The sequence below is a fragment of the Sylvia atricapilla genome, chromosome 11, assembly GCF_009819655.1.
Source record: "Sylvia atricapilla isolate bSylAtr1 chromosome 11, bSylAtr1.pri, whole genome shotgun sequence".
NCBI classification, from domain to species: Eukaryota; Metazoa; Chordata; class Aves; order Passeriformes; family Sylviidae; genus Sylvia; species Sylvia atricapilla.
This window is the reverse complement of record NC_089150.1, coordinates 7,102,546-7,125,725: the sequence shown is the minus strand read 5'-3', so window position 1 is coordinate 7,125,725 and position 23,180 is coordinate 7,102,546. Positions and strand designations below refer to the sequence as shown.

At 49.6% G+C, this 23,180-nt stretch overlaps 1 protein-coding gene across 1 annotated transcript in view; it reads right to left on the bottom strand.

The window, feature by feature from the left end:
* PRICKLE2 (prickle planar cell polarity protein 2) overlaps window positions 1–23,180 on the bottom strand; it is a 42,158-nt gene that overhangs the window by 2,842 nt on the left and 16,136 nt on the right. The window contains exons 3-7 of the mRNA XM_066327268.1: window positions 17,795–17,908; window positions 15,952–16,089; window positions 15,100–15,303; window positions 13,248–13,434; window positions 10,048–10,911 (exon numbers count right to left, since the gene is read on the bottom strand). Coding sequence (XP_066183365.1) covers window positions 10,048–10,911; window positions 13,248–13,434; window positions 15,100–15,303; window positions 15,952–16,089; window positions 17,795–17,908 — 1,507 coding nt within the window. The remainder of the gene's footprint in view (window positions 1–10,047; window positions 10,912–13,247; window positions 13,435–15,099; window positions 15,304–15,951; window positions 16,090–17,794; window positions 17,909–23,180) is intronic.

The window sequence follows — 23,180 nt, the reverse complement described above, 5'->3', positions numbered from 1 at the left end:
AGCAGGCAGTTCCTCCTTCGGGGAAATCACACCAATTTAAGGTGTTTTGAGTTGGACTCCAAGCTGCTTTTCACGACTTCCTTTGCCATATGTCTACACTGTCTGTGACTTGATAGGAATAACCAACGATGCCAGGGAGAAATCATGCGTCAGAGGTAACCTGAGGCCTCCTGCATGCCGACCTAACTAGGGTGCCATGATCCAGCACTCACACCTTCTGCAATGACAACACATTTTGGAGGACTAAACGACGTCAGTGGCAGATGAAAACGGGGCCACTGACTTAATTTGGGGTTGTCACTATACTGCACCTCACAGGTCCCCTGAATGACAGCCATGGAGAGACTGAAGTTACAGTTGGGTTTCCCAGGAAATGCCTGAGCACCAGAGGGTCTGCTGGATCTCCCTGTGAGCAACACAACAGTGGGAGGGTCAGACTATCCCTGCAGATATGCAGGGAGTTGTGCATGGGCAGGAGTCAGAAACATGAGCTCCACCTTGATGCCCTGCTTAGGAAGGTGATCCATTAAATCTCCCCAATGTGCCATCAAGCCCTCAGCTCCTGCAAGGTGCTTTCCTTTAGCCCAGGAAGCCTTCACCTTGGCAGCAGGGAAGAAGTGGGGTGTCTGCTCAGCACCTGCCTGTCAACAAGAAACTCAACACACCCCACAGTGCCCTGGTGGTTGGCTTGTTTTATGGGTGTTTCTTGACTATTTTCTGACTATCTCCCCGTTGGCTTGACAACTGGCAGCAGTCAGTGGTTGCGCTGCAAGCTCAGGACAAGATGTTTCGCAAGTTATTTCAAAGGAAATCTGTTCCATCCCAAATCAAATGTGGAATGTTTGCTTTGGCACCCTTCTCCCTGTCCCTCTGCACAACATCCCAGTGCAGACCCAACACAGAGAACTGTGCACCGTCAGCAGAATTTCCAACATGACGCACAGCCTTTATGCAATTGCCAACAATTTATGACTGTAAATTAATTATAAAAAATAACCACCCAGCCCACAATTCAAGAATAAAGCCCTTTTTCCTTTAACAAAAGCTGCTTGCATTTCATCAAGAGCTCAGCTCCTTTGGCATTAGCTGCTGCTGCTAAACCTGAGCAAGAACAAGAGTTGCTGTCGCTAACACATTCATGTGCTGCTTCAGGGTTTCCTTGGGTTCAGCTTTGAAAAGATCAATAGATCCTGAAAAGCTGGGCAGCGTTTTCCAAACCGTGCTCTTGGTGGCATCAGGGAGAGCTTTAGCCACTACTGGCCCTCACATGGTTTGGTTTTGCTCCCTGAATCTCAGCTTCTTCGCTTTTCTGCTGTTAATGGGGATGTTTTTGGAGTTTATTATTACAGAGGAAGGTAAAGTGATGCCACAGGAAGAGGGAAAGGCTGGGTTAAAAAGAAGGAAAAGCCATGTGGTTTTTTTTAAGAGGACACACTTTTCAAGTCAACTTCATACTTCCTTTTTTCCTCCCTAATTCACGCTGACTTTGAGTGAGCAAGCCCAAACCTGCCCCACTGCCCTTTGGAAAAAGCCCTGGATGATGGGCTTCCTGTCTCCTCTGAAGACCTGCCTACCCACACTCCATACTCCCATTATGTTTCTCCTCCTTGCTGGAGCTGCAATTTTCTGCCTGTGAACCCAGTGAAGGCATCTATCACACCAGGCACTGCTCACCATGTCCCTCCTGTGCCACTGTGGAGGAGCCCAGCAGCCCCTGTGGAGGGGAAAGCAACTTGGTAACATGTGCAAAGGCTTCCTGAAAAGCCAGAGCAACAGCAGGACTGCTGGCAGAGCCGATCACAATGAGAATCATGGCTGTTGACAGCCCAATGTGGCCTTAATCACATCTGTCAGACAATAGCTGACACCAAGGAAAATGAGCCCTCGGTGACATTTATGCAGCACTTCATTAAGGGAGCCGACGCAGCTCCTCAGTAAGAACGAGCAACAGCAGTGCTGTGCAGAAATAAAGCTCCAACACCACAGGATGCTTCTGTGGCATCAACAGATCGATTTTGGCAGCATCATTATAAAGGGGCTAACCCTGCCTCACTCACAGGGGTGTGGCATTGAGCTGGTGCTCTGCTCCCAGCGCCAGCCGTATCAGGTGGTAACTGTGGGTCTCAGCTGCCCCTCACAGCCATCTCCCTCCTGTGGTCCTGCATCCAGCAAGAATAAAACGAGTCTCTGGGGACAGGCTATGAAGACATGGCAACAGTGAAACAGTATTTTTGAATTAAATAAGACATATCTGCATCCTTCACATTACTGGCAGGATTGATGTGGCCAAGATCAAGCACGACAAGGAGTTTCTTTCTGCATACAAGGAAGCTGTGGTAAGTGAGATGCTCCAGCTCGGGAAGGGGAGAGTCAGAGCTTCACTGGTTTAGTTTGTGCAGGACAGGGGTCTCCAGCCCCTCACACACCTCCAGAAGACACCTATGAGTGTTTCAGAAGGTAGCAAGGGGCAGTGAGTTCAGACATGGATCCTGTGACCATGTGAACGGCCCACACTTGGAGTGCAAGGTTTAATCAGTCACAGGGATGTTTCTAGCTGATCATTCAGACAGCTTGATTATAATTAAGCACAAACATTCTGAGATCTTTGATTTGCTGGGATAATGCTGATTGTAAGAGGAATCCAGCACTGAACACGTCCATCACCACTGTCAGTACACACAGAACCAGAGGTGTGATGGAGCCTGTGCTCAGGAAAGCCTGATGCAAAGCCAATCCAACATCCAATGGCTTTATCTCTCCATTTGACAGAGTGAAAAGGCTCCATGCTGAGGGCAGTATGTGTTTTCCCTGGCAGACTGGGGAGGCTGCACACGCACAAGCCTTTTTTTTAGGAGCCACACTTAGAAGTGACCCAGCAAACTGTGCAGCTGGGAGAGAGAAACTTTTTGTAATATGCTCATGGTGACAGTGAAGGATTTATTCCACTCGCTTAGGAGCAAAGCTGTACTTTTCTAGCTGAAGGCACTGAGAGCTCTGCATGGCTCTTACAGTGCCCACAGCAGGTTCCAGGTCCAGGATGCAATCTATAATAATCCTTGCAGAACACAAAGGTGTCTCCAGGCTGAATTTCACATTTATGCCAAGGCATCATGAGCAGGGCTAGGCCCAGATTAATCTTTCTAAAGTCTCAAAATGTCCCTCTCTATGGCTCTCTGTGGAGCCACAAGACCTCAGGAGGCATAATGGGAACAAGTCAGAAGTGCTCCAGTCTGACCGCAGTGAGATCAAGGGATAGCAATAACCATTTGTCTAAAAAAATTTCATCTAGAAAACATAACCTGGGAATAAAGTTTGAAAGAGTAGAGGTTGTTTAGTCTAGAGGAGGGAAGGCTGAAGGGGATATAGTAACAACCTTAAAAGGCAGAAAAAAATGCTTGCAAAAATGAGGGAACACATTATCCTCCAGGTCTGCTGACTCCTGCAAAGAAAGTTTCAGACTAGAGAAGAAAACTCTTCCTGTGTAATCATAGCAGAAGGTGACTGACGGCAGGCTCTGGCACTGGAGGGTTTCCCTGGCACCCAAAGACCAGGCACATGCAGGATGTCTCCAGAGTCCTGGTCCCACAGTGCCCTGGATGGGGTGAAGGTGGCCCCGACCCTTGTCTCCTGAGGTCATTTGCCATTCCAGAGCTACACCCATTCCATGAGGCCCCATCTTCAGTGGTTATGAACAGCTGTTGCAGCTCCTGCTTAATGAAGTGTTTCATCTGGGAACACAGCTAATAACCCAAGAGAGCCACAGTCTGGAAGAACACATGAGGTGAGACCCCACCATGCAGCCCTTTCTCCTAACAAAGAAATATGAGAATCTGTTTCCTAAGGGAGCAGGAGCCCTGCTCTGGCCCGTGGCGTGAGGTGGTTGTTACCACATCACCAAGACCATTCCAAGGGTGCAAACCCTTGGAATAACATGCTGACCCCACCAAAATTTACTTCTGCACGATGCTCTGAGATACTGAGCACATCCACTGTTGGCTGCCCCAGAGGCTCATGTCACGGCTGCCTCCAGCACGGTGCTTCGGCTGGTGGCTGTCCTGGAGCCAGACTGGTGCCAGCACCACAGCACACGTAGACACAGCAGGTTTTTCTGCTGCTGCTCTCCACTGCATGGGGCTGCCAGGCTCAATATTTCACCCCGGAACCATGGAAACACACGCTTTTCCAATGAGCACAAGGGAAAGGTGCAGCTCGGCTGTGGGTACTCAATATAGCTCCTCAACTGGAGCTAGCTGCAGCACCAAGAAAACCAAGCAGGTTTCTGGTTAATATTCAGGTTCACTAAGAACAACCTGTACCATCACCCCTGAAGTCCATCCCCACCCCTCCTGAGAACGATGTTTATCCCATAAATGCTGCCAAGGGAAATAACACCCGAATAAGCAAAGCAACAGCACAAAGATATCCCTGGTGAACATCACCTCTACAACCTTGCCACAACAAAGCACTTCGAGGTGCTTCAATCCCACTGTGTGCTCTGCTAAATAGGGCTGCAGGTTGCATTATGAATTATTAAAGCACTCGGCAAATGGCAGCAGAGAGGCCACAGAGAGCGTGTGGGCTGGGTGTGAGGCTGGGAATGGAGCCCCCCATCAGGGGAAGCAGCTCCCAGCCCCCATTAAGTCAAACTCTCCGTGAAGCTATGCTAAGATGGGGTGAGCCAGCATCCCACTGCAGGAGAGCACCAGCCAGGGAATGCAAAACATTCTGACATAGGATATTGCAAACAAATAGGGCTGTGCTGACGCTTGCTTCTTGCCTTAACATTGATCACAGCAGACACACACATCTGTGCATCACAGCTCTCACCACAGAGCCCCATGGAGGTGCCTGCCAGTACCAAAACCCAGCACCCAGACCCGACAGCCAGTGTTTAGATGCAGCTGTAGATGCACAAGAGGGTACAGCACAGCATCTCTCGTGTCCAGCCCCCTGTGCCAGAGCCTTGTCTCTCACGCAGCATCAGGCATCCTCACCACCCCTCAAACAGGGTTTATTTCAAGGTCAGTCCATAGAACTAAAAGATATTTAAGAAGAAACAGCCTGCACAGAGCTTTGTTTATAACTCAGCCTTGTCTCACTTCTGAGTGACCTCAGGGCATGTAGAAATAAAGCAGAACCTTTATATAACTGGAAATTATGGAAAATGGACTATTTGGGGAAGCAGAGCTCCCGCCAAGTGGATCACAGTGCCACCAGCCTCCCATGGTGCGTCCCCATGTGCGACCCATGGATGTCATTGGGTATTTCCCACCTAATCAGTCCTTTCCAGCTTGGTGGAAGAAGTCCCTGTGTGGGTGCTGCTTGGAAAAGGGTTGGATTTTAACCCAGAAGCCCCCCTATACTTCCTTCATCAGCAGTCCCATCACCTGCATCCTCCCCAGCTGATGGCCAACAAGCCATGCTGGGGATGATGCTTCTCCAAATAACATCTTCCAGAAGTCCATTTTGGTTCTCCCTCTGATTTGCATTACCCCACCTGCTCTGCACTGTCCATGTGTGACACTGAAGGGGTGAAGACATGCAAGAGGTTGGTCCCCGCAGCAGGGACACCAAACCTCCCACTGTTGAGTAGCAAAAGGCAAGTGAGGGGGAGAAGAAATGTTCCTGACAGTTTTAAAGTGGTTTGCCATTGGGCCTTTGGGGTGGAAAGCCTTTATCTTCACATCAGTTTTGAAATTACCTGCCTTGTATTAGGAAATGTTATACCTGTGCCTCAAAATTGCAAGAATTCCCCCCAGGGATCTGATCTTCCAACTTGGAAGCAGTTTTGTACTGGATGTGTCTGGGAGAAACAGAGTGATAAGAACATGGTGGAGAGCTGGGAGCCTCATTTTTTCATAGAAAAACTCAGGAACAGCCAATGTGGCACTTTCTGTGTGTAACTCAGCTGGAGCACTTGGGGCAGCCACCCTTTCCAGCCCAGGGGAGAGAGGAGCACTCAGGGAGGGAGACCAGCATCCAGACCCTCACTGCCATCCCTGATGGTGTTCAGGAGCTGCTCCCAAGCCCACAGTGCAGGAGAGGCTGGGTTAATGTCTCTCCAGAAAATAGAACCTTGGCTCTTAGCCAGGGTTTGTTCTTACCCTCACCTGCCCTGCAGCTTTTAGCTCCTCTGCAGGCAGAGGAAGAAAAGGGACTGGAGACAGTCCAGTCAGACGATGCTGTCAGCTCACTCTGCAGCTCAGACATGCAGGGATCAGCCCTGTTCTCTCCACTTTCTGGTTATATCATAGTTGTTGTCTAGTCCTGGACAAACAAACAATGTGGGGCCTTTGGTTATCACACCACACAGATAACAGGAGCAGTGTGTGCCATACAAGTGAAATCACATTCCATCCTGTAACAGCACCAGTTTAACACATTTTTAAACTAGATTTATGCCTGTGACAGATGTTGCCCTCACACAAACCCATTTTCTCACGGAATCCTTAAAATCTGTTTCTCTCTTTGCATACAGCAGTGTCACCATTCAATGTGACTTCTACCTCCAAAAGGCTCCTGCTCTCTGCAAGCAGCACACAAAGGGACTGTTCCCAGATAACAACATTTAGCCTGCAGGTACTTTCTAAAGTGGGCTATTTGACCAGCTGTCATTTTGTGGAAATAACTGCTTGGAATCATCAGAGATCAGCTCTTGATTTCTAATTCCACTGGCCAGACACATGCAGTGACTGCAAAACCTTTCTGGAGGGAAACACAAACACAGGGAACAGGGCTGATGGGCCAAGTATCTTTTGGAAAGTGATTAACCTCTGGTAGGATCAGGCTTCTCATCATAAGCAAACCTTCCTGGACAAATTCCATCTTAGCACCTTCCCAGCTGCTTAATGCAGGGAGCTACAAGGCAAACACTGCTCCAGGATCCACTGGTTTTTATTCTTGTTACTGCCATTAAAAAAACCCCAACAACCCAAAACCCCCAAAAGTAGACAAAGGAAGCAAAATATAAGAGATAATATAAAAGAAAATTAAATGACCTCTCACTTAGAAAACAGGCTGAGAAATACTGTTTCCTTTTGCTTCTCCATCTAATAGCCATGTAGTGCAGGAGGATACAGTTTCTAAGAAGCCACAGCAGATTGGAGTCTGTTGTAGCCTTCAGCTGATGCCAAAATGGGGATTTTCATACAGAAACATGGAAGGGGAGATGCCCTCCATCAGCAGGAGACACTGCCCTTTGCCACTGGATGTGCTTAAATCCCATCAGCATTTGCGGCAAATACACAAGCACAAACCAGAGGACAGCAGACACACTCCCACCTAATTCAACCCCCAACACAGAGCACAAGCAGGGTCACAGCCACCTCTGCCACTCACATGTCTGGTGGTGCACTACTGCCCGGGGTGACAGCAGAGCACAAGCCAGCACTGTAAGAGCACGTGTCCAGGATTAACACAGTGTCTCATCTCTTTACTAACCCATGAGGAATTGGCTTTAAAGTGATTAAATAGAGCCTTTTGGTAAGGTAGAAACCTGGGGTCTTCAGGAGATTGGGGTCACGTAGATCTTGACCCGCACAATGGCTGACCCCAAAATATTAAAGGGAACAACATCTGCTCATGGCAGGAGCCTTCCGGCCGAAGGACAGGGATTACTGCTGCACAGCCCTGAGTTATCTGCATTACTGACTGTCTCCGGCTAATTAGCAGTCAAGTTGTAATTGAAACATCACAGCAAAATCCGCTGCCAGGGAGGTACCAGCTTTTAACATGTGCTCTCCAGGTCAGGGACTGTTTGCCCTTCAGCTCCCTATAAAAAACCAGACTGTTTTCTGCGATGCCATAAAACCTCAGATGGATGCAGTGTTAATTATTTCACTTTATAAGGTGAAGCAACTGTTCAGCATTGGTAGCTCAAAGGGGCTTTGTATGTGGATGCCTGGGAGCTTCTGGCAAAGCAGAACTGGAGGGTGCAGGGTGGAGGACATGGGGTGAGCCAGAGCCTTGGGCTGTGGTTGGGGGGAGCTCCATGGGGATCTTGACCAGCCACAGCAGGGCTGGGAAAAGCCAGGCAGCGGGGTGCTGTGCCCTGACATCACCTGCCCAAAAACCTGCTCTCTCACAGACCTCACCAAATCCCCCTGTCCTCAAAACACTGCCAATTAAATGAGATGATAATTGTGTCCTCCATAATTGCAGACATGGCCCTGAGGGAGCTGCCTGTTGCTGCTGCAGTGCCCCTAGCTCAGCTGAGCCAGCTCCCAGAGCAAGGGAAATTATTAGAACCTTGCACATTAATAAAAATATTATCACCTCACTCTGCAGAGGATCGATGAACACTCACTGCAAGCCCCATCACACTGAGCATCTGCTCCAGAAAGCAGGAAAGCAGCAAGCCATTAAGGCAGTCACTACCCCTGAGGAAAATCAGACTCTGGCTCTGTATGGTGGATGGATGCCTTTGGGAGGTCTCCCTCCCAGCATTTTACAAAGGGGTTTCTAAAGTGAAAGGCAGAATAATTTTCACTTTGATTTGAAGGCCTTGCCATATCTTCTCTGTCTTGACCTATATCCCCAATAATACGTTACACATCAGCTCCAAAGCATGCAACAGCCTCTCCACTGCTCAGGGATTGCTCATCCAAGCTTGGTGTTGCTCAAGACTCTTTGTACTGAAGGGGTTTACACAACACAAGTTTTCAGGAACACAAGAGGCTTTGGAAACGTGGAGCTTTGCTTAGGGAAATGCTGTTTTGGAGAGCAATTCCCAATTCACTTGCCATTTCACATCTATTTTTCCTCTGTGTATATCTGAGACTGTTTAAGCAAAACCCTTCCCAGCTCATTAGCTTCTCCTCTCCCTCCTGTTACTCCACTTGCTGGAGAGGGAGATCCTGGCTGAAACAGGGTTTCACATCTTGGCATGGGGCTGGCAGTTTCCCTAAACAAACACACCAACCCCAGGCGCAGATGAGGAGGCATGGGCGTAGCAGAGCAAACCTGTCCATCCAGGCAGGGCAGAGCCCAGAACTGGGATTCAGGGGGGCTCAGCTCTCTATGGGCTTGGCCATCTTCACCACCCATTACCAGCATCCTGTGGGGGATCCTCAGGACCAGGTGCAAACACCCCACAGGCCACTCCCTGCCAGCAGCAGGGCAGAAGGGCTCCGTTTTGCAGGGGTTCAGGTGCAGGACCTGCCCAAATCCAAGCAATGATAGGCTGGAACAGAGAAAAGCCAGGAGAGCTGCTAAGAAAAAGCAAGGCAGTTTCTCTGGTGAACACACCAGGCTCGGTATGCTCTTTCCCGAGTAGTTTTGTGCTGGGGGACATGGGAGCTGTGGTGGGTGAACAAAGCAGAGCAGGAAAGACAGAGCCTGCCCAGCGCCAGCTGCAGACCAGAGCCGCACACAGACACGTCCATGCACACACACACACCCATCCCTGCAGCCACGAGTGAAACCCAAACATGTTTGGGGTGAGAGGACTGAGAAATATGACCCTCATGAGGGATGTGCCTGTGAGAAATGAGCTCAGCCTGATGGGACAAGCATCTTGCCTGGCTTTTCCCTGCAGTTTCTACCAAGGGGTTGGGGAAGAGGAATTAAAGAGTTGTGCATAGAGGGGGAGGAACTTCTTTCAACTAGTCACGTGCTTGAGGACTGCATAACATTCAAAAGGGGTTAACTGGGCCGATTTCAAAGCATTCAAAAATATTTTTAGGCCACAAGGGCAGCTGACAGCAGTCCTTCAAGAGCCGAAGGCTGAAATCTGCCTCTGCATTAGCAGTTGGCCTTGATTTTTCCTCTCCTTACAAAAGGGAGGATTAAAGAACTTGAAAACGTTTGTTTTGAGCTGCGCAGAATGGCCAGCCATCTATAAAGCTCTGCATTTGGTAAACAAGCAAGCAAATGGAGAGGAACTGTCAGGCTTGTCAGGACCAGGCAGACATGCCTGTGTCACTGAGCAGTGGTTCCCAAGCTGCTGAGGTCACCCTCATATTGGGAAGACACCACAACACAAGGGATTCAAGTGCATGGAGGGCGTGCTGGAGTGGTCTGAGGGTGGCAGGAGCAGAGGTGATATACCTGTAGCATTGGAGAGCGCCAGGGACTCCATGGAGCCCCGGGGAGTCTGCTCGGTGGGTGTCAGGTCCTCTGTAAACTGGAGGGCATTGATGGGGTGACGGGTGCGGCACTGTGATGTTGGCAGCCCACCCTCCTCTTCCTCTTCATACTTGGGGACTTTGACACTTCCTCTGGTCTCTGGGAAGCTCTGGTTGGACATGTCACTGTAGCTCTCCTGCGAGCGGAGCCTCCCTGAGTAGTAGTCCTCTCTGCAGTCCTGGATGAAGCTGCCACCGTGGCTCTTCATGGCCAGCGAGGAGCTCCTCTTTGGGTTGCTGAAGTGTTTTGCCCATAAATCCGACTGCGAGCTCGGGACCTGGGTGGGGTTATAGGAGGTTCTTATGTTGCACTGGCTGAGAAGCTGCAAGGGGGTTTGAGACTGGCTTTGCTCCATTTTGCCCCCATAGTGATAGAGCTCATCCCGGCTCCTCCACAAGTGGTCCCTGTTGAGGCTCGGTGTCTGGCTGGCCAGGCTCAGCAGATCCATCTGCAGGGACAGCGGGTCCACGTCGGTGGAGAGGCGGTTGGAGGTGACCTGCAGCTGGTTGCAGGGGCTGCGTGCCCCCTCCTCGCCCTTGCCCTTGTTCTTGCCGATCTTGGCGCTGCGGCGGGATTCCTTGGCTCGCGCGCTCTGGAAAGCCGAGTCGGAGGAGTCGGAGCCGTTGGGGTCATCACCAATGCTGCAGGCCCTGGAGCAGAAGATCTGCCCCTGCTTGGGCAGGAAGGGCCGTCCCAGCAGCGACTTCTTGCACTGGGCACAGCAGAAGCAGGTCTCAGTGGCGTGCCAGTGCTGGCCATCGTACGTCATCTGGCCCTGGTCAATACCTTGAGGGAGAGGATGCACAGTGTCAGTCAGGGTCATCTAACACTGTGCTTAACACCTGCATCAAGGTCAGGCTGGATGGGCAATCAGGCGATCTGGTCTAGTGGAAAGTGTCCCTGCCGATGGTGGGCAGTTGGAATGAGGTGACCTTTAAGGTCCATTTCCAACCCAAACTATCCTATGACTATGATCCCCTGTGAGTGACATGCACTCAGCCTCGCTCTTGAAAGCCCTGTTTCAGGGTTTCTCTGATGAATGAAGTTAATCCCATTTTTAATTCTTCCCAATTCTAATTCCAGGCCTTTGTTTGGGAGTTACTCAAGTGTTTGGGAAAGGCAGCAGAACTATGCCTCAAGCAATTTTGTATTAAATGTGGATATTTCCGATCATAAAGCAAAGGAATGCAAGAAGTTCTCCATAAAGTTCTTGAAGTAAAAGCAATATGCTGCTTATTAAAAAAAAAAAAAAAAAAAAAAAGCCTGCCACTAAACCATAATGAGGAGTTTGTGCTGCCTTGTTTAAGTATGTAACAGAGCAGATGACACCTCTGTCTCTTGCTGCTACTGCAGTCCCATCTTAACTTTATTTTGCCTCTGGGGCCTCTTCTCCAAAAGAGAATAGAAAGAGCTGGCCCCAGAGGTCGAGCACACACCCTTGCCTTGCACCCAGCCACGTTTCCTGGGTTGCTTCACCAGGCCCCCCTTGGGATTCAGTAAAGGAATTGACACAGACAGTCTGTCTCCCGCCAGCCAAACCCCAGGGAGCAACGTCTGCACAGTGCTCTCAGTCAGAGCCGTGAGCAAAGCTCCCAAGGTTTCAATTATGATGTTTGCACACTTGTTTAAGCTGCTATTCCTGGCCAAAGCCCTTGCTGCCCTTGTTCCCTGAGAAACTGCCACGCACAGTGTGGGCTGGCTGGCACCCACATGTGCACAGCACGTGCCTGCACACCCGCTGTGGGGCCAAGTGCTGCCAGGTAACTTATAAATGAACCGGAGGTTAATGGTCTGTTTTATTCCAAGCTAAATTAGGCTTAGTATAATAGTTTTTTTCCTCCCCTTATAGTGAGCAAAGTGCTTTTATACAGATGCAATTGCTACACTTGTAGGCAAAAGGGAGACAAGATAGTTGGTGGATTTTACCAGCTCCTTTTCCACTGCCCAAAGCCATCTTGCAGAGGGGAAGGAGTGCAGCCACTTTACTCCATCCTCACCCTACCCAACCCAAGCCTTACAAGACTCCATCACATGCTTACCTCTGTTTTATGTAGCTTGTTGGCAGAGTGCTCAGTTCAATACTACGAGCAACTTGCAGCAAAATGGTTGCAATCCCTCCTTTGGTAGTTGTTTGTGAATATGCACCAAACCAGACATTTTACCCTGAAAACCTGACAGTCAGCAGGCTCCAGGCAGGCCAGCTGGAGTGAAGGACAGCAGATGGGGGAAGCACAAGAGAAGGGACCATGCAAGAAACATTATCAGCTGCTTCTTCACCTTTCTGCAGCTGAGCTTTTGGGAAGGATGTGCTGCAGGTCACAGCAGATGCATCCTCCAAGTGCTTCACTGAAACCCTGCATTTCCCCTCCCTGTGCCATCTGGCTGCTGCACAGGAGCAAAATGTTTTTTTTCCTCTGCAGCATATGAAGTATTTGAACATGTGAGCTCACCTCCATGGACAAAGGAAGGGCTGCCTTGCATGCTCACTGTGCTCAGCCAAGTGGCAAAGGGGGCTGGAGAGAACAGCAAGATGCTTCCCAGCCCACTCAGCTTGGGGACATCTAGCCCCCTGACTGAAGTGCATTTAAATCACTGTTCTAGAAACATAAATTGACCCTGATGCATTATTTCTTTCTGTCTGAGAACATCTATCAGCAAGTTGATTGAAAAAGGCTCAGAAACAATAATGATGCCTAATGAACAAGCATCTTTTTTAACAGTAGCTCATCAAATCACATGATTTGATTGAGTGATCCTTTGGCAAGCTTGGATGGGAAAAATCTGAGTCGAAGTGCCAGGCTGTTTACAGGAAAATGAGATTTAAAGGGAAAAAAAGTGTGCCAGAGAAATTTTATTGTGCCAGAGAAGGCTTTCACTAGCTGCCATTCTCCTGAGATTGCCCTCTGATAATCCTCCCCTCTCTGACTACAAAAAGGGATAAACAGTGGTTTAACCAAATAAATCACCACATTACCTCCTCGGCGGAACGTGAGAGAGGCACAAACACATGTGGTTGGCCCAGCCATGCACAGTCCTGCCCGCAGCCCCACAGTCCAAGGACCCAATGCACCAGCTCTTGTCAGAAGCAGGCTCCCCCTGGGGCTGTGCCCTCGCGCACGTACCGATGTGCTGGGCGCAGGTGTCGCAGTACTCGGCGTACAGGGACTCGAAGCAGCTGCAGCAGTAGGGCCTCCCATCCTTCATGATGTAGCGCTGCCCCCCCAGAACCGTCTCACACTCAAAGCAGCAGAAATGCTTCATGTGCCAGTGCCGCCCTTCGGCCTCTGTGCACTCGTCGGCAAAAATGATCTGGGGGAAGGAACACAAGCGTGGAGCAGAGTTGGTCAGAAAAGGGACCCGGGATACAGACACTAACCTCTGTGTCTCCTGCCCGTGCGTGGCAGCTGTGCCCCTTTGTTCATGCAACCTCCAAATTTTACAGCTAACTCCCCCAAGTCCTGTGTGGGAAAATCCCATAGTTTGGTCTGTGGAAGGAGCACCTATCATTTCTTAGGAAAATCCATTAAAATGCAATTTCCTCAGAAGGATGTTCATGCCAGACTACAAAGCGTTAAGGCAGAGCCACAGTAATGTGCTGGTAAGCTCACCCATCAAACAGAGAGGTCGATCAGGGTAATAAACTCACTTATATACAACCTATCGATCTGCTGGGCTTCTGAAGTACAGAGCAGCTGCTTACTGGAACACGTTTGCCCATCTCTGAAACAGGGACCTGACCACAAAGGACGAGCAAAAGCACAAGGAAAAGTGGCAGCTGTCTAGAGAGGAGAAAAAGTGGAGCCACCTTGGCTCCTCATCTTGCTGCTACCTCAGCCTGCGTGCCTATAAAGGTGATTGTAGTCATTATACCAGTGAGGAAACTGAGGCACGGAGTGCTGTTAAAGATAAGCTGGAGAAGCAGCCATCTAAAATGTCTTCAGCAGATGCTTTCTTGCTGTGTCTTCTTCTCATCCTCACCTCATCTCAACTCCCAAAGCCAACCCAAGGAAGCCAGCAGCCCAGATCTGCTCCCTGGTCCTCTGGCACAGGGTCCACTGGCACAGGGTCCACCAAAAGCTTTTCCCCTGCAAATCCTCCTATCCCTAAATTATTGTTTCTCACAGTTAGTACTTGATGTTTTATGGGAAGAGAAGCATGCTGAAGAATGAGCTGAATGAAAGAATTAAATGAGAATTTACAGGGATAAAAAGTACATGAAAAAAAAGTTGCCCAGCCTAAGCCACAAAGAAGTAGGGCCAGTTGTCTTTCACTGGTAACACTACAAATTTAATTGGACACATACATCAATGCTCTTTATATTTGAAGTGCAGATAGCTTTAGATATTTACTATTACATGCTTACAAGGATGGGACATGGTATTTTATAGAACATACGGTTTTCCACACTACCGTTTTCATAACTTTAAAAACCAGAGCCATTTCCTTCACCAGTCTTTTAAACAGAGATTGACACTTGAGAAGTGCTTAGAGGCAACTCTGTATGGTTTTCTATTTTAGTTTTCTGTTCTATTTGTTCAGCTTCCTATAGCCTGTTAATCGCCTCTCTCAAAGCCTATTTGAGCTCGGCGTGTACTCAGACATAACTGACTTGTAAGAAATACTGCACTCATCCCACCAGGGGCTTCTTCTGCGGAAATGGAGAAGGGAGGATCACCACACCCAGCTGGGCTAAAATCACACAGCCAGGGGGCTGTGCTTCTACTGCAAACACTCATGGAAAACCCCCAGCTTCCTGTGTGTAGATGAGCTCCTAACTCGTAACAGTACTAGGCAGACTGCAACTAAGAATACCTGAAACCTCAGGAAAAGCTTGCTTGAACTCTTGGCAAAGCCAAGCCATCAGTCTGGTGTGTATGCCTCCATGAAAACGTCAGGGAGGGAGGGGAAATGCCACCCAACCCTCCTGTGCCACCCCAGTGGGTGGCAGTGCTCGTGGCAGACGCTGTCTCTTACCTCATCGCATGCGGCGCAGCGCGGCTTGAGGCACTCGGCGTGGTGCCTGCCACAGTAGATCTTCCCATCCTGGTAGAAGTAGATCAGGTCGACCAGCAGCTCGTTGCAGACACTGCAGATGAAGCAGGGAGGGTGCCAGCAGACGCCGTGTCCCGCTCGTGAGGCAAAGACGGCCATGTCCCCTCCATTGATCTGGCCGCCACACTGTCAGAAAAGCCGGGGATTAACGGAGGTGACCCCACTGCCACCCATCGCCAACAGGATGCTCTCACAATCACTGACTGCCCTGCGTGATGCCGGGAGCTGAACTGACAACTCCATGTCAAATATCCTGAAAGGTGCCCTGACAGACCCCTGCACTTGGAAGGGTCACAGGCAGATGCTTGTTCCATGAGTGTCATTAAATCACGGAATGTGTGACTTGGAAGTGACCTGAAGATCATCTAGTTCCGATCTTCCTGCCATGGACAGGGACACCTTCCATTACACCAGGTTCCTCAAAGCCTCATGCAATCTGGCCTGAACGCTTCCAGGGATGGAGGAGCCACAACTTCCTTAGGTAACCTGTGGCAGTCACTAAACACCCTCACAGGGAAGAATTTCTTTCTAGTATCTAATCTAAATATGCCCTCTGTCAGTTTAAAGCCATTCCCTCTATCAGTACATGCCCTTGAAAAAAGACGCTGTTCAACTCTCATGTAGTCCCTTTAGATACTGGAAAGGTTTTTAAGGCACCCCAGAACCTTCTCTTCTCCAAGGTGAACAGCCCCAATTCTCTCAGCCTGTCTTCACAGGAGACATGCTTCACTTAACTTGGGTGATGCAGGTACCAGTTCATCAGCCACTACCCACCTGCTCACAGATGGCTCCTGTCATGGTTACAGGGAATGGCCGAACATTGCCTCTCCCTAAATTTTCTCTCTTCCTCTGGTTGCTGAAGAGTTTGAGCTCCCTCTTCTCCTCCTCATCCAATGAATTGCAATAGCGGACCTAAAAAACACAAGTGATTCTCAGTGCCTGGGGTGTCCCTGGCTCGCCACCAAGTGAGGCACCATTCCATGGGCCCTGCAAACCTCTGCCCTTGGCTGTGGGGAGACTGAAGAAATAAAGGTATATGGGCTTCAGTTATCTGGGGTTTGGTCAGAATTTCAAGAGGCGGAGATGAGAAAAAAGGGCAAGAGGACTGCTGCTCTTTGGGTGCTCAATTTGTAAAAAAGTCTTAAAAGCTGGGTTCTTGGAGTTCCCACCCAGACCAGCAATTGGACTGATGGTTTTCCTGCTTTTTCCATCAGCCTCCTGTGGCAGAGGTCTTCACAATATTCCGCTGGCACTTCTAGAGCACAGACCCTTTTCTCTGCACAAATGACAGAGTTCCAGCGACTTGTGAACTATTCTTCCAGCACAGGATCAAGCCTGCTGATTTGCAAAACCTCTGCATTGCATGGTAATAAGGAAACAAGTAAAATAAAAGGATACAAATAATGAATGATGCAATTTCCCTGAAGCTTATAAAACTCTGAGGTTTTCCTGGCTATTTCCATCCTGCAGGCTTAGCTCTTGGCTGGTTGCATTTCAATGGGGAATATAACTGAAGAGCCAAGGAGGTCAAATGTAGCACCAGCGCCCAATCCACCCTCTGTTACATGGGAGAGCACACTCATGGAGCTGAGCAGGGTTATTCACATGAGCAACCAGCACACCTTGAATGTTCAAAAAAATGAGCATGAAGGGAAACTGATGCAAAATCTGCCAATCTGCAGAAAAGACACACAGACTTGTATGTCCAACTCGCAGGAAAACAGGCTGCAGTGGCAGCATTTGTGTGTCTTTATTCCTATGACTTTTTGCTGTCAGAGTCTGTGAGTTTCCAGCAGCTGCCAGGGAAGCAGGCAGGCAGGTTGGGTGTATGAGAGGAAGTCCCTTCTTTGTGCCTGGAGCTCCCCCCATGCTGACAGTGCTGTGTCCATGGCACCCAGCCACATGCAGGCAAACTCGTAAAAATCTGACCGAGATCAAACAAGTCACCTGCATGTATTTCCCAGAGCGGCTTCTTCAGAAAGTAACATGAAAATAATTCTTTTTGTTTACACAGGGAAATTTTGTGGGTTACCAGAAGCCAGTGTTCTCACTGGTGAGATCAGAATGTCAAAGACCAGATCCCTTTTGCTGCCTCACATCATTCTTGAGAGACGTAAGGAGGTTTATTTTGCTCTGACTGGTTTTGACTCAACCTGCAGCCTCACAGGCTCTCCCAGCTCATGAGGCTCAGCCCAGGTGAAGCCCCTCCCCAGCATACTCACTCCCACTCCAAGGTGAGTCGGAAGCAGCACCTGGGAAAAGGTTTTTGTAACTTTGGATCTGTCTCTAGATAATCTCAACAGCGCTCCAAGCCACTTTTAACGAGGCCTTGGGCTCCAAGGGCTGAGAAAATGCTTTTGTTTCTGACAACTGAAGAAAGATGATTTTAAAAATTTTAAAACTTTAGAAACAAACAACTCCCCACCTCCAATAATCAAAGCAGGGAGCAAATACAGGAACTTAAACAGCAGCATGACCCAAATTCAAGCATACCCCCCTGAAAAGCAAAAGGAATTGAGAAAGGATAGCTGTGCTTCCCACAAGTAAACCCCAGGAGACGCAGCCGTTCCCTACCCGCAGCCCTGCTGATGTCCAAAGCCATTTTCTGGATACTGACCTCATTGTCATGTGGTGGCAGCTGGTGAAGAAGTTGCTTTATGCGAGATTTTTCTCCCGGGCTGTTGACATAGGGAACCTTGTCCTCGGGCAGGCAGCTGTAGTACTGGTGCACCTACGGAGCAAGAGAGGGGGCTGCAGTGGGGTTCCCTGGCCGAGCCCATGCCCCTGTGCCCAGCCAGCAGCCACCCCCTGAGGCAGCAAACGCTGGGGCTTCCTGAAGATTTTGAGCAAGGAAACACAGCCAGGAGCTGCTACAGCTTTGTTTTCTTTTGTCCTCCAAGGCAGAGGGGTGGCAGTCCCGGCGATGTGGGCACGTTACCGTTTGCTCCGTCAGCCTCCATAGCGTGAGCATTGTGCCGGCTGCGGGGATGTGTCGGCACCTGCCTCGGCAGGGAGGTTAAAAAGGCTGCGCCCCAGCAGTCTCCGTGTTGCTGGCTATCTCAGCCTCCACCTCCATCAAACCCCTCCGGGCTTTTTTCTGCTGCAATTTGTGGAAATAAACAGCAGATAATATCTGTTGGAAGGCTTAGTTTTTTCTCTTTCGTCTCAGAGCGTGTAATTAAAATCAGCTATTAAAAAGGCTGAGGAACAGCGTGCCCGACGCTGGGAGCGCAGTGCAGCCCGGAGAGGAAGCACACCCTAAATCCCAGCATCTCTCCTCCGACTGCCACACCTGGGATGTGCACTCAGGGGCTGGGCCAGCACCAGGAGGGGACTCGCTGGCTGAGGATCCGCGCTCCACAATGGGTAGGTGGGACTGGTGATGTCAAACAGCTTGGGAAGAACCAGGAGAAGGTAAAGGTAAGGGAAAGCTCAGCTGGGATTGGGATCACTGCAGTCCCAGATGTCTCTGGATGCTTGGGCAGAAGCAGAGGGCTGGCTGGCATCCTTAAATCTGCTCTTGGCTAGAGAGATGCAGGCTGCTCTCCCAGTGCGCACAGCTTTCTGCCTTTGCCATGGTGGGATTAGCCCCGAGATGCTCCCTCAGCTATCAGCAATTCATTTTGGAATGGCTGCACTGGCTGCAGCTTACACAGGGCTTTTCCCAAATAACACTTCCTTTGCCAAATAACCCTTCTGATCAGCTTTTCCCCTCACTGTATGCTTTGAACTTTGGCCTAGAAAGCACCACCTGGGCCAGCTCTCTCCAGAGAAGCCCTCTCTGCCTGCACAGCCCCACAGCATCTGCAGCTGGATGACGAGCTGCTGTGGGGCACTGGGAGGAATGGGGACACAGGCTGGTCACACAGGGCTGGCTGGAAGGGGAGGTCACCTATGGGCTCACAGGCTGATGGGGGTGCCTCACACACAGTTATCTTCTAGAGGAAGAAATAACCTTTTATTCCAGAATAACTATCCAAACCTATCTTTATTCAGGAATAATTGCCCTGCATTCATCTCGCTTCCTGCTCTCATTCAGAACTACCTGCAAGCAAGAGCTGCTCCAGCAGTCTTCTCAATTTATGGTTCCTCCCAAACCAATGTCACTTTCCACCTTTCCCTATCACCAGGTTTTCCAGAAAGGGAGGTTTTAGCAGATTTCCACACACAGGTCCACAGTGCTGATGACAAGGGAACTGCTCGTGTTGCAAAGCCAAGCAACATGCTGAGCATATGCCACTGCAAAACCCTAAATTTGTTTTGCTAAGGCACAGCAGAAACAGACCCACCAGCTATGGAAACTGTCAAAGAAAGAATGGCTGTGAAGTATTTTGTTATGTTAAAAAGAAAACAAACATTAGAATACTTACTTTGCATTTATAGAGCATCCTTCATCCCAGGGACATCAAACACATTAAAACACACAAAATCCTTACGACGTGCTAGACAAGGTAGCAAATATGCACATTGCAAAGGACTAATTGCAGCATCACGAGGTTAAATGAGCTCCCTAAGTTCATGCAGCAAGTCTGTAGCAGTTGAAAATCTCCCGGCAATGCCCCAGCAGCCACACCAGACCCTTTCCTGGGCTGCCAGGGTTCCACACGGCCACGCTGTGTGTACCCGGCCGGCACACGCTCCTGCTGGCTTCTCCTGCCAAATTCCCCACGTGCAGAGAGGCTGCTTGCTGTGCCCTGCACTCACATTGGTTAGCTTGTGTTTTGATTTCTTGCAACGAGGTTTTTTGCCCACCCAGTCCTTGAAGTTGGTGGAGACCATAAATTACTTTTTTTTTTGAAGAGCTGCCAAATTACTAAAGCAACGAGCCCCAAGACGCTCACCCTGGGCAAAAACCAAGGATGGAAGCTCTTCCTTCAGCTGCTTGGGTGCTGCCTTCCTGGAGCACGACCCAGCAGGACGTACGTGCCTAGCTCAGCTCCTGCTTCCGCTGGGAAGTTTTCCATTTAGTCTCAGCAGGACTGCAGGAACTGGTTCCCACCATACCAGCAACATAGCTTGGCAGGGATGGGCAATATGGTTTGAGAAGCAAAACAAAATAAATACAACAGGCTCCAACCTGTGTTCTGTTGCCTGAAATAACCTGAAAGGCTTAGCTTTGGATCTGCATCAGCCAAAGGGACCTTCTACAGGAGTGCTTATGGAGAGGATGGAGCAGAAGCAGCTGCCAATCCTTGTCCAGTGCCTATGGAACATCTGATGGAGAGAAAATCCTTATGCCTGCCAAGGGCTTTCTCCAGCCACCATCCCCTTCTGGGGAAAAACTTGAACCAGAGGGATGCACAGATCCTTTCACCTGGAATATCACTTCTATCCCAAGAGATCCATCCAGAGGGCAGATGAAGAGCAGAAGGACACCCCTTGCCCAGGCTGACATTGGGCCAGGCCTGTGCATATAACACTCTCTCATCCATCACCCGTTCCCATGGCATGAACCCAGCTCCTTGGATGGGAGACCCAAGACTGGGAGGGACAGGGTCACAGGCTGCCAGTGTCCCTGCCTCTGTGCCCAGCTGGCTGCTGACAGCATTTCTGGCCTGCTGTGGGAGCAGCTGGCAGCTGGGCTGGCACAGGCCTGTGTGATGCTCAAAAATAAAGAAGGAAAAGGGGAGTCTTAGATCAATCTGGCTTTTCAGGGAAAAAGCCTACAGAAAGTGTTAACTTGCTGGGAAACTAAAACTGCTCAGTCTGCATTTTGCTTTTGTACAAAAGGTCACTGTTTTATGCTAAAGTAACTCCTCCTCCATCCATGGCTGTGTTGCAGCATGCACGAGCCTTGTAGCTGGTGAGCCTTGCAGGGCCAGACCCCCCACGTGCCTGATGCTGATGGCTCCTCACTGCCCTTACAGGCTCTGCAATAGGAGTTGCACCCAGATAAGGATAACAGTGTGGGCAATGACCCCGGAGAGATAACATTTCCTCTTTAAACAGTGCAGTATCTGTAACTGTTTTATTATTAAATACTTCTGCTGTACAACACAGCAGCTCTGCACCCTCCTATTTCCCCTTGCAACAGATCTGTTCTCCCCATGATCATCCCAACGAGCATCATTAACACACAGGAGTCCCTTGTGGGGCTGGACTAGGTTTCATCCTCAGTGTCCCCCCCTTGTCCCACTTCATCTGACTTCTGCTCACATCTGGATGGCAGAAATCCCAAAGGAGACTGGAAAAGGTCACGCCGAGTTAAAATAATGCTTCAGCCAACATGACAAGGTTGTAGGTGCCATGGGGATGGTTTGGCCAGTGCACTGGACACGGGGACAGCTGTGGATTCTAGGTGCCATGGGATACTGGCAGGCTGGGCAAGCTCCATCCTGCTCCAGGGAGGTTCCACTCGGACAGGCTCTGTGCTACTAGAACCTGGCACAACAGACTCCCAAGGTGTTATTCTCACCTTCATAAGGAAAATGTCCAAACACCAAGTTTTGCTAACAAAAACTGATATATATTTTGGAAATTAACAGCTGCTTGATGCTAAAAGGGAGGAGGGGAAGAGGAGGAGGTAGAAATTAAAAAAGAAAGAAACCAGGAGAAAGGAAAAAACATAATGTAAAAACAGGGTAGAAAAAAGCCTTTAAACTGGAGCCAACTTTATTCAAAGGCACTGAGGAAAGTAATTACATTAGTTTACAAATGCCTTTGTGTTCTGTGGTTTTCTTAGGTTTGGGGTATGTTTCCAGTTTAACTCTGACAGTTTACAAACCTACCCTGGCCTTGCTAAATAAAGGCAGGACTGCAGCTTGTCCTGGCAGTCCCAGGGTGACCAAAGACAAAACCCACATGCGCATGTCTATAAGCAAAGCCTTCCTAGAAGGAAAAGTTTGCAAACATCCTGTAAATTCAAACTATTGATGAAGGATCTCTTTGATCAATGAATTAAAAGAGGTGGAGGGGAAATATCATATTTCTTATGCCACAAATTGCTGTTGGGAAGTAGCATTTGGTTGTACTTGCCCTGAGCACAACACCCCTTCCTAAAGCACCCATCAAACCGGGCTGTTTGGGATGACTGTATGGCTGGGATGGACTACAAAGGAGCACATGGTGTCCTGGCACGGGTGCCGACTTGCTCAGCCCTCACAGCTCCAGCACAGCCAGCTGGGCAGTCCCTCCTGGCTCTCATGAAACCAAACCAACTGCAAAACCAACTGCAGGACTTTTGCAAAGAGCCCTGTGAGGGCCAGACGTGCTGGCCTGTGTGTAGTAGGGTGCCTGAACACAGATGTCCCCAAAAAGGAGACCTTGGTGAGTCAGCCACCACTCAGGCACAGGGCAGTAAATCATCACACACAGTGGAGTCTGTTCAAAACACAGGCACAGCAGCATTCCGCAATGTCCCCTCCATGCCCAGGACAGCATCATTTCTCCTGGGAACATGCCAAGGTACCACAACCCTGGCAGCCCATTCCATGACACGCAGGGATGTCCTGTGGCAGCACAGGGAGCTGGTGGCACACTGATGTGTGTGTGCTCAATTGTGGCCCCTTGTCCTGGCTCACTGCTGCGTGCAAACTCCCACGGGATTTGGCTGCCGAGGGAAGAAGGCAGCCAGTGGCTCTGGCAAGCCTGTGCTGGCCCGGGCGAGCAGGGCTGCTCCTGTGGCTTGCCTGCTCCTCCCCAGAGCTGGCTTCTGGACAGCACACGTCAGGCTTTAATGATCCTTTACACTGAGCACTTAAAAGTGACAGAGAAACAAACTTGATGCTTTTGTATGTTTCTCATTCCTGCTGGCCTCCCTTGGAAAAGCAAGGGGGAAAAAAAATCTCAAACAAACCACATGCAAATAACTTTCCCAATATGTCTGTGAAACATTGCAAGTGCTTGTACACGTTGACTCACACTCAAGCTCCACAGATGACAGCACGTGTGAGCCTGGAAAACGGGTTCAGTGTGCTTTGGCCCAAGTCTGTCATGTCCTCCTTTTCCAAGGCCGTTAGGATACAAAGCACTGATTTATTTTTTGAAGCAAAACAATCCTTACA